This window comes from Leptonychotes weddellii, chromosome 12, assembly GCF_054177405.1.
Source record: "Leptonychotes weddellii isolate Sample4059 chromosome 12, ASM5417740v2, whole genome shotgun sequence".
NCBI lineage: Eukaryota > Metazoa > Chordata > Mammalia > Carnivora > Phocidae > Leptonychotes > Leptonychotes weddellii.
Genome location: NC_138380.1, coordinates 2,909,189 through 2,920,603, shown reverse-complemented (window position 1 = coordinate 2,920,603; position 11,415 = coordinate 2,909,189). Strand labels below are relative to the sequence as shown.

The 11,415-nt window shown below is 55.8% G+C and overlaps 1 protein-coding gene across 1 annotated transcript in view; it reads left to right on the top strand.

The window, feature by feature from the left end:
- DPP6 (dipeptidyl peptidase like 6) overlaps positions 1-11,415 on the top strand; it is a 545,484-nt gene that overhangs the window by 519,621 nt on the left and 14,448 nt on the right. Inside the window, exon 16 of the mRNA XM_081800883.1 lies at positions 11,195-11,349. Coding sequence (XP_081657009.1) covers positions 11,195-11,349 — 155 coding nt within the window. The remainder of the gene's footprint in view (positions 1-11,194; positions 11,350-11,415) is intronic.

Below are 11,415 nucleotides of genomic sequence, written 5' to 3'. Positions count from 1 at the left end.
TGGGATCATGACCTGAGCCGAAGGCAGATACCCAACGACTGAGCCACCCAGGCGCCCCCCCCTTTCTTTTAATTTATAGTCTAGTAAAAACACAAAACTATTTCTAGGTGCTTTTTTCCCCCCTTTTTAAAGAAAACTAGGTGTGGGGGCACCTGGGTGGCTCAGTCGTTAAGCGTCTGCCTTCGGCTCAGGTCATGATCCCAGGGTCCTGGGATCGAGCCCCACATCAGGCTCCCTGCTCTGCGGGAGGCCTGCTTCTCCCTCTCCCACTCCCCCTGCTTGTGTTCCCTCTCTCGCTGTGTCTCTCTCTGTCAAATAAATAAATAAAATCTTTAAAAAAAAAAAAGAAAGAAAACTAGGTGTGGCTCTTCTTAAGAAAGCCATTCACTTCCACACTCTGACTTGCTTCCCTGGAGGACGCTGTTGGGAATCTGTCCTGGTCAGGGGTGATGCGGCGCCTGCGTCTGAGGAGGCCTTGTGCCCGGTAGCCGCACTCAGGCTTGGCCGTGACCACAGCTCCCGGGCTGTGGGGGCCGGGAGTGCGAGCCCGTGTGCCGAGTGCCAGTCCCTACTTTTCCCCGTCGGGCTTATGTGGGGATGAAGCCGGCCTACGTCTTACATGCTTCACAACAGTGATGAGACAGGTTGCCTATTCTGTTTATCAAATGGGGCCACGTATGTGCGGCACACCGCACTCGGAGCGTCCGGGTAGGAATTCGCCATGTGCCCTCCAGCATGGGCAACGGGGGAAAGCTCTCGGTCTGGGACGGCTCCCTAATTCTGCTGGGAAACCAGACGAGCCCCTTCTTGTCGCCCGGTTGGTTGGTTGGCTGCATGAACCGCTCTGCCCAATCAGCCCCAGGCTCTGGAGGTTGTAGTCGTCCATGTTCTGTTGGGGACCCCCTAGAAAGAGGTGTTTAGAGAAGCTTTCACTGTTTGGGGCTCAGGGGCCACGGTCGCAGCTCTTTCCCAAAGGAAAGAGCGTGGCCCACGGAACGGGAAATGGAAGCATCTGTCTGCCGCCTGCCGTCAGCTCTGCGTGGGGGCGCTCAGGTCTTCTCCCTGTGAAGGTGACACCGCTGTGCTTTCTCTCAGCAAAGCGCTGATTAACGGGGACCCGGACAGCGTCTGTGCCACACGGTGATGTGTGGCGTCCATTACGAGCCCGGGTACCGTGTCAGACCCCGGCTTTCCCGCAGCCGGATTCACACTCTGGGGAGGTTTCCTCCCGACCTGGCCCGTTGCTGCGTCACTAGCTGTCACTGTAGCTCCGCGGTTTCCGGAATATGGACGCCAGCCCCCAGGCTGGATACAGAACGATTCCGTGGTTGAGCTGCTGGTGGGGTCCACCACCCCAGAGCAGAAGAGGCGTGGGTCAGGGTCTGATTTACACTCAGGCATGGCGGTCGGAGGCGAGGCGGAAAGGCTCCCGGCCGCCCACTGCCCCCGACACGGTGCCTGGGGTGGTGGAATCCCTGTGGGTCAGGGCGTCGGGCCTGCACCACGGCTCTTCACATAGGAGAGCCTCGTGTGTCGCTAGGACCCGGCTGTGTCACGTAAGGGCCCAAGAGTGTGGTGGCCCACGCGGCTCTCGGCGTGCGTCCCCACCTGCTGCAGCACGCCCTCCCGCCAGCCCGCACGCATGTCCTCACTTCCAGCCTCCAGCCACTCCAGGCCCGGAAGGCAGGGCTCGGGTGAAGTACGAGGGGGTCCCGGTGACTGGCTTCCTGTGAGCACCTGCGACGCATCCTCCGACTCCCCGCGTTCCTCTTGCTGGTCCCGGCTTCTCCCCGCGTCCCACTGGCTGCACAGAATGCCAGGAAGCAACTTTCATCCCGGCTCCGTGCCCCTCGGGTAGAATCAGGGGTCCATTGACGAGTGGGGACAGCTGCTGGGGACGCCACCACCAGGATCTGAGTGCACGTCCCCCAGAACAGCGCTCCCCAGAAATGCATTCCGTTGCAGCTCCAGAGGCTGCAAGCTCAGGATCGGGGTGTCGGCAGGGTGACTGTTCGGAGGCTGTGACGGGGAGGCTGTCCCCCAGCTTCTGGTGGCTACTGGCCACTTCTAGCATTCCTTGGCTGGTACGAGCATCACCGTTCCTCTTCACACGGCCTCCCCGTGTGCATCCCTGTATCCAAATCTCCCCTTCTTATAAGGACACCGGTCATATTGGATTAGGGTCCCTCGTGGCCTCAACCCAACTTGTTTCTTCCTCAAAGACCCTAATTCCAAATACGGTCACCTTCATAGGCACTGGGGTGAGGACGTCAGCATCTTTGGGGGACACAGTTCAACACACAATACAGCAAAACAAGGGTTTGTAATTCATTCTCACGAAATCCAGGTCGTGTGATCCTTGTTGCTCTCCTAGGAGGAAACTGGGGTTGCAAGTTCCTTCTAGACTGTGGCCCATCACCATCACCCCGCTTCTGGCCATGCGGGCGGGAAGAAAGAAAAGATTTTGTGGGATTTGTTGGAGTCTAGCAGTGGTAGGCATCATTTCCACCAGCCAGAATTCCCTCACGGGGACCCCCCTAGATGCAAGAGAGGCCCCGGAAGGAGGGAGACAGGCCGACGGGTGCTAGCAGTCAGTGTCACAGGAGGAAGGACTGTGGGTCTAGGACGCACTGGCTAGCTTTGCCAGTACCTGAGAGAGGTGACCGAGTACATAATCATCGGCCGTTTCTGTACAGATCACTCGGCCTGAGCGCACTCGTCAGATACTTCCCTGTTCTGGCCCGTGGAGGTGCTCTCCAGAGGCCCCAGCCTGCAGAAAGATGTGCTCAGCACCAGAGGGGTCCCTACGAGGGGGTGGACCCCACCGCACCGGGGAGGGTTCTCTGACTGTGGCAGGGAGCACCAGCCCCCAGCCTAGGGGTGCAGGAATGTAGGAGGAGAGATGTCACAGTGCGGACCCAGCAGAGGGGAGCAAGGGGAGAGATGGGTGGTTGTGGGGGCAAAGGGCTGGGGACCCATCCCTACCTACACTCGCGAGCCCAGAATCTGCAGAGTCTGCAGAGGGCACAGAAGCCAGAAAGGTCCTAACAGACTTAAACATACAGGAGAAGCCATGGAGGCCTGTATTTAGTGCCCGGTGGGAACAGTGATGGGAGTTCTAGGTGTTTATCAGACCCAGAGTCAAGGCCTGCAAGACCTGAAGGGAGTCATGAGCCTTCATCTAAGACTCCGAGAAAATTGGTTGCCGTCTTTCAAATTTGGTAGGGATTTGAGATTTGGGTTATTGTTGTCAATTTTTTAGGGGGGAATTGTCCTCATTTTCCCAACTCTGCTGTAGGAATTCCCAGATAACAAGCGACCTCGGGTTAGAGGGTTGAGAAGGACGAGGGCCGAGTGGTGGTTTATGTAACTCACTGGGTGTCAGGTTGCTGTGCATACGGGGCTCATCACAGAAAAGAAAGGAAACCCGTTTCGTTCTGGGAATCCGAGATTTAGGAATGAAAAAGGATATTAGACAACAACGGATGGAACGTCTTCATTTTCAAGGCTGGAAGGTGCGGGTCTTGGTCCAAGCACTGTGCTCGCTGGAGGAGTCTTCCTCACGCCTGGGGTACAGTGGTCTGTAGAGATGGTGCATGGTGCCTGCCGTCCCTCAGGGCCTCTATCTCGGATGGCTGCGGTCATCTCCATCCCCCGTGTCCTCAGCAGACGCCAGACCCTCGGCCTCAGTGGTCTGATGTGACACGTCACTCCCAAGGGCTGTGGCAGTCGTGGGTACGGCCGAACAGCGCACGATGAAGCTCCTCGCTCCTCGCCAATGACCCGTGAGCAGGGCGGCCTGGCCATGCCGCACAGAAGACAACACTGAGATCGGGCTGCGGAAATACCGACGGCTAACACGTCGTTTCTTCTGGAATTCTGACGCTTCAAGAGCAAATCATCTGAATTCTCTCAAAAGAGAGAAAAGACGGAAGAAAGGAAGGCAGAGAAACCGCGAATCCTCTGGTGAGCTCAGATTTTTTAAAGATTGGGTAAAATGTTTGGGTTTTTCAGGTCACGCAGCCAGTCAGTGAACATGCATGGAAGCCAGTGGTATGGGGCCCAAGCAGATGATGGACTTGCAAATGAATCCAGAGCAGGAGGCCCAAACCCTGGCAGCCCCCAGCTGCTGCTCCATCCCGGAGGGGGACAGCGCGGACAGCGTGGGTCCTCCTGGAAAGTGAGAACTGGAAGCTGCAGGTCGGGGTGCACGGCAGACCCCGCGTCTAGAGTCCCAGCCTCTGGTTCTGTTGGCGGGAGGCGTGTGGGGGCTCTTTTCTGCGTATTTAATTTTTGACATGATGTCTGACCGAGCTTCGTACCCCATCTCGTCCCCAGCTGCTTCGTCGGCACAGAACAGCGTGCCCTCAGCTTTTTGTCTGTCTGTCACACGGGGTGGGTCCCTCTCCGCTGAGGAGTCCGTGCGGGGGGACCGGAGTGGCGGTTATCGAAGTGGCAGGCCCACGCGTGCGAGGCACCAAAGCGCCTTGCAGACCACCTTCCTGCTCAGTGCGTTCCAGCTGAGCTGTGCTCTTTCTTTCCAGGAGCAGCACAAAGGCGAAGGGGAGCAGGCCCCTCTCATCTGCCGGTGCAGCCCCTGCCCGCGGTCCTGCCCCCACGATGCTGCCAAGCCCTGCACCGCGCGTGCTCATCCTGCTTGATGCTGCACCTGATTCTCTCTGGGAAATTTGAACTGGCCAGGGGCCCAGAGAGTAACCGTGACATCTGCAGTGACCAGGCCAGCATTTATGAATCACTTGCTGTGGGCCCACTTCAGTGCCCCCTGACACGGTCCGCTATCACCCCCATTTTCCAGTTAAGAAAACTGAGGCCACATACACACAGCTAGAAAGCAGTGGGACCTGTTTCCAGCCTGGCCTTTGTCTCTGGCCACCATCCATTGGCCTTGCTGTCAGCACGGCCCGAGGGGCTTCTGCAGATCCAGGGTTCCCCATCGTGTGCCTGCCCTGAGACAGCCGGGAGGCGGACGGCCGTGCCCCCACCGCTTGCCCCTGACGCCCCCTCACCCCGCACACCCGGCCACCCGAAACAGCGCAGGGCAAATGCCATGCCCCTTCCCCGCTCAGAGGAAGAGAAGATGCTTCTGCTGTGGTCTGGAAGGACTGAGCCCTGCCATTTCACCTGCTGGTGACGTCACAGCTGGGCCTCCATCACTTTGGACATGAGGGAGCAGCCACTTAATAGTGCGGCCAGCCTGCCCAGCGGCTTCGCATCCAGAATCCTGCTTGTGTCTCATTACGGCAGCGTCCCAGATGGCATTGCCTCGTGCAGGACCAGAGCCCTGGCTCACTGGCCCCAGGTACATAGTCCTGACCAGGGGGCCTCTCTCCCAGACCCCGGCATGCAGGAGCTGGAGACCGCTGTAATGTCACCATCGTCTAAGGAACGTGCTGACAACGGCAGATTCTCTGGTCACAGCTCCCAAAATCAACCCCAGTTTAGTCTGACTCAGCACCGAGTCCCTAGCAGTGTTTGAACCTCGTGCTGGTTTGCACAGGGCAAGCAGAGCTACCTCGTGCGTCAGGATGGCCGTGCTGACTGGCCGTGTGGACAGAGACGGGACGTGCGGGCCACCTGCGTGCGGTGGGGATGGAGGGCCCACCGGCTCTCGGGAAGGAGGCTTTTGGGCAAGCTGTGGGAAGCCTGGACTGCCAGCTGGTGTGTGGCCTGTGCCCTTGGCAGCTCCCGGCCCAGGGGACAGAAGCTGTGGGAACACTGGAGGGAGGCCCCTGCAGGGTCAGGGCTGGTCGTCACAGCCACCCCAGCCCTGCTCTGAAATGTGAAATTACTGTTGCAGAATCCTTTGTCCTTTCTCCTCCGCCCCCCTGACCCCAGAGCCACCCTGGGGATATTTGACTTCTTTCCCTTTGGAAAAGCTTATCTATAAGCAGAGCCCGCGGGGTGTTCACAGATGTGACTCTGAATTATTTAAAAGCTTTCCTTAAGAACGTAATTATGGCTGGGACCAAAGTATACTCATTTATTTGGTGCCTGGGTATTCAAACAACTTAGGTGCTAGGATAGAAAAACCAACAAAACCACGGTTAATACGTGGCTGGTGTTAATGTAAGGAACAGAGGAAGTACAGCTCAGCTCTGCGGACGCACCATCAGGGGCCACGGCGCCCTGACCATCAGCTCCACGGCCGGCGGGAGGACGCGTGTGGGCTGGTGGAGGCAGGCAGCACCCCACAGCATAATCCTGACTGTGTACTCGGGAACCCCAAGCTCCCGGGCAGCCCGGGCCCACTCTCTTACCAACACTCGAGGACGGGATTCCGTTGTCCTCACATGGGCTTTTATAAAGATGCAAAACCAACTCACGGCAGTTGACATCAAGGCAATCCTTTCTTGAGACGTGAGCTGCTTGGCGCCCGGGCCTTTGCTCACAGGGTCCTGCTGCCTGGAGCCGCCCCCGCCCATGGACCCCCGCCTCTTCCATCGACCGTGCATGCGGGTCAGAGGGGAGGTGGTAGTCAGAGAGTCCAGGAGACGTCCCCAAGCATGGAGTGACCTGTTCCATCAAACCCTCAGTTGTTTGTGTATCTGGAAAGTCTTCTGGATCCCCACGGCTCCACACACAGGCGGCCTCTGTGGAGGGATGGAGTGATCCGGTCTGCAGATCCTGGTAGACCGTGCGTATGCATGTGGTTCCCAGAGAGAGCAAAGCGCCGTGCACTCCAGCTGGCAGGGTACCTGCCTTGGCATCCCGCCTCTCTCACTCGAAGCTCGCTGCCACCCTGCCACTACGCAGCCCAGACTAATGACAGTGTAGTTAGTTGTGGGGAGAGGGCCACATCAGCCCAGTCGACACACGGCCCCTCCTGATCAAACCCCTTCACCTGCCTGGCAAGAAGCCAGTGGCTGTGAGGGGCCAAAGGGCCATTTACTTATAGGGACTCTGCCTTCAAGTTTCTTAAAATCCTGCTGAAGACAAAAGTAGATCTAGCAACAAGGACAATGACCGCCCAACTGTGTGACACTGATTCTAACAACCAGACGTTCGGTGTTCAGAGGAAGGAGCTCTGCAGGTGCAACGGGGCATCCCGCGTCTGCGCCGGCATCGGCCTGCACTGGCCGGGGCCACACAGCCCTGGGGCGGCGGGTGGGGGTCCCACACCTCGGAGACAGGTGCACAGGAGGAAGCAATGGGCAGCATGCCGGGAGGGGCCTGGACCATGAGAGGCGCGGACGCGCAGGCGGGGCGAGGAGACCACACAACAGGACGTGATCTCTGTGCACATGCACTCCTGCACTCTGCTTCCCGCGGAAAAACCTAAGAAGGGCGGCCGGTGGCTCTTGTCCTCTTTAGGTCAGTGGCCCGTCGGCTTCTGTTAGATTCCGGTCGCATTTCCCCGAGTGCAGCCAAGTGGGGCTTCCAGCAATGCCGTGACCCAGCAGGGCGCGTTGGCCCGCTGGGGCACAGCCAGGGAGGCAGCCCCCCGAGCAAATGCTTCCTGCAGTCTCACTGTGTCCAGATCTGATAATAGCTAATTCCACCAAACATTAGAGCGGGCTCACATTTAATTAAGGAGTGGCCATTTGTATGCTCCAGACTGGAGGTCCCCGTGGCCATGAAGTCAAAAGAAGAGTCCTTCGGGAACGTGCCAATCTTCTCTTATTTCCTCTGCTGAGCTCCTGCCTCCTTTGAATGCAATTATGGGAACAAATAAAATGGCTTAACTCAACTCCCCTGTGGGCCAGCCAGCTCTCTGCTGATAAAACCAGTTGTGTGGGCAATCATTAAATGGGAAATCTAATATTTAACTAAATTTAATAGTCTGTTGCTTTGGTGCCTCTGTGAAGGGTGGGATTTCGGTACTGAGGCGAGCTATTCAAACGCAGTCTGTAGGGTCTGTTAGGATATTGTGTGCTCCCTCTCGAAGCCGGAGCTCCGGGGTCCGGGAGTGGGAGGGCTGTTCCGGGGAGCGAGCGTGTGTGCTCAGTGACTCCAGGCAAGCTGAACTCGGTGGGCAGCAAAGCAACGCTGCAACCTACGTGGGAAATTTCTCTTTCAGGATCAGCGTTAGAGATTGCTGAGTGATGTCAGAAGTACCGGATCCAAACGCATACACACGGAGAGAGGAGCGTAGGGTGATAACCTGTGAGACGCTCTGTTGGCTCTCTTTCATTTTGAAAGCTGGTGGTCCAGGCTGGCCTTGCCACCAGCAGACTTCCCCAGGGTAGACTGTCGCCGGCACCCCAGGAGCGTGGTGCTGCGTTTTGGTAGCAATGGGAGACCTTTGTTCCCCTTAGTGCCTGCTAATTCCCCTCATCCAGCATGACCCACATGTGCACACTGCCTGGTCCCTTACCGGTCTCCACCTGGGCTCACTGCGTGGGCACACAGGGAGGGGAGGATGGCGGGCTCCCTGATGACCCCAGAAGATCTGAGCACTGGGTCCCACAGTGAGCACACGTCTGGGCAGAGACCATGAATTGCATCCTGATCTGGGCATTAATTCAGTATTAACTTGCATTTGTCACGAGTCCTTCAAGTACTGTAAGCTTTCCCATCAGTGTAATGGAAGTGTGCTTTGGTCCTGTTGTGTATGGTTTTATGTGGGGAGCAGTGGTTGGGAGGCTTGGATTGCATCAACTCTTACTACTCAAGAGGTCTGAAACACTGGGAACCCCTGAGAGCCCCCAGGCTTCTGAAGCACCTGGGAGGACCCCCAGTCCCTCCCAGCTTCCTGTCCAGTGGGAACTGGGAGAAAGACTGGGGTGGAAACCCAGGCTCAGCTCCAGTGTAGATGCGTCATTTCTGGAGTATGGATTGGATTTCCACATGTACTCAGGTGACTGGAAACTCATACGGTTTGTCTCTGGGATGGGACCGAGTGCTGATGCCTTGGGAGCTGGAGGGCAGGGAAAGGCAGTCAGGCAAATGACCACAGCTCTTACAGTTGGTGTTAAGAGGGGTATCCCAGAGGGGCTTCTACTTGCAGATGTGATGTTTGACCTGTTGGAGAAGGCGCCAGCAAAGAAAGTTCCCGTCATGGGGAACAGTGAGTGTCAAGGTCCTGTGGCAGTAAAGAATTAGAAAAATGCTGTTTTCCTCCTTATTCTGCAGAGCTGCCTTCTAGACTTCCTGCCATACCATTGTGACAAGAACACAAATAAGAAATAATTTCTATCTCACAAACCAACTCCTGACCGTGCATGCCCACAACACTGTTAAAGGGCTGAGTACACTTATTTTTTTTTAAGATTTATTTATTATTTTAGAGAAAGAGAGAGCAGGGTGGGAGGCTCAGGGAGAGGGAGAGAGAGACTCTTAAGCAGACTCCACACCTAGCACAGAGCTGGATGTGGGGATCGATCTCATGACCTTGAGATCATGACCTGAGCCAAAGTCAAGAGTTGGATGCTCGACCGACAGCCACCTGGGCAGCCTGGGATGAGGATATTTAGACTCAGCAAAAATGAGCGCTGTGTGGGCTCTCTGAGGAGTCCGGGTGGGGATGTGGGGCAGGCCGTGGGGCACACCCACCACCCTGCCCCAACTTGTGTGCATGACCCCAAGGTAGAGTGTGCCATCTCTCGGCCACATCTCCGGGTCTCAGAGTTGAGGTCATCTCCCTGGACCTCTGTGTGCATCCCTTGCAGATGCAGTGTCCTGTCCCACTGTCCACAAAGGACACCATTTCTTGCCTGCCACGTGGTGGTCAGAATCTTCGGTGGTGGTGGTCCAGCTTAAGGTTTTTTTGTTTTTAACTCTCCCTATTGAAAATGAGCGTTACCATGCCCCCACCCCGACCTTTTCATCAAAGCTCAATTTTCAAATGTGTCCAGCAACTTGTAAAACATTTTTGGTTTTGTCTGTTTGCTCATCACAGTTCTGGAACTGTCCCTGTCCATGGGCGGCCGTGGGAGTTTGCCGGCCCTGCTCGTGGACAGTCCCTCGGATCCCTGAGCACCACTGGTGGCCGCGTGCCCTTCACAGATAAAACCACTCAGTGCCGGAGACTCCTGGTTCTGGGCCATATTTGGCCTCCAGGTGCCATTGTGGAGTCATTTGGGGTCTGTTTTTCTTAAAGGGAGTTGTTATGGGGATGGTTCCCCGTTCCTTGTAGCTCTGCTTGCGTTGTGAGTTTATTCGATGAAATATTCATGAATGTTTCAAAGCTATTTGAGGAGCGAAAAGTGGAGCTCCTTGAAGACAAAATTTCCTTTCGTAATGGGCCACAAGGTGTCCCCACGTGTGGGCTCAAAGTGAGAAAGGAAGAAGGAAGTCGGGTGGTTTTTATTATAGAGCAGATGGTGAAGGCGGAGGAACGGCCTTTGCCGCAGGAAATCAGTGAAGTGGGCTGATGAGGGGCATCCGTGCACCTGGGGAAACACCCACTGGGCACATGTGCAAGTGAGGGGCCAGTGCAAGATTGACCTGCCTCTCTAATTTGGAGGGAAAAGGGCCGGTCCCACCGCGCTGTATCCTGTGGCCCACGTGGCTTTAGGGCCAGCTAATATGATCATCCTAATTAAGGTGTCCTAAGCCAGATCACATTATGAGTAGGGTAAAAGATCCGAATCCATTTTTCCTATAAAATTTTAGTAAAGAGCACACTCCAGGCTCTACTCTCCTTTTTTTCTTTGGTTATTGTGGCCACTATATTTGGAAAATCATCTGTCCTAACAGATAGGTGATGTTGGTTTTCTGAAACCAGCAGTTTGTGGATAAAACAAACCTGGACCGGGACATCTGGGTGGCTCAGTCAGTTAACTGTCTGCCTTCAGCTCAGGTCATGATCCTGGGTTCCTAGGATCAAGCACCATGTCAGGCTCCATTCTCAGCGGGGAGCCTGCTTTTCCTTCTCCCTCCCCCTCTGCCCCTCCCCCTGCTTGGGTGCGCTCTCTCTCTCAAATAAATAAATAAAATCTTTAAAAAAAAAAAATACCCAGGCCTATACATGTGGGTGAGAAATGCCATGGGGAAGGACAACCTATGGGTAGAGGGGTTACCTAATACGATGAAAAGAACCCTCCATTGCCCAAGCTCCTGACTTGAGATGGGGCGTTCCACCTTGTCTCAGTTTCCTGGTTTGTGCACAAGAAATAACAATCATCACCTCTGGGCCTGACGTAGGAATTAGCAGTCTGACCCACATGAAAGCCAGCGGCTTCAGTAAGTGATCGCTGACGCTGAATGTGTCATTTGTCTTTCTCTCTCTTAGAAATGTTTGATCTAGAAACAAACGAGCATGTACAGAAGGCCGTACATGACCGACAGATGCCTAAAGTAGAATACAGGAAGATCGAGGTTGACGATTACAGTAAGTGCTGCATTGTCCCCCTGGAACAGACAGCCCGGCCGCCAGCAGGGATTGCTGTGCCCTGAGGCTCCCCACCAGCACCCCACTCCCCAGCCTCATGGCTGGAAATGCATCCAACCTGC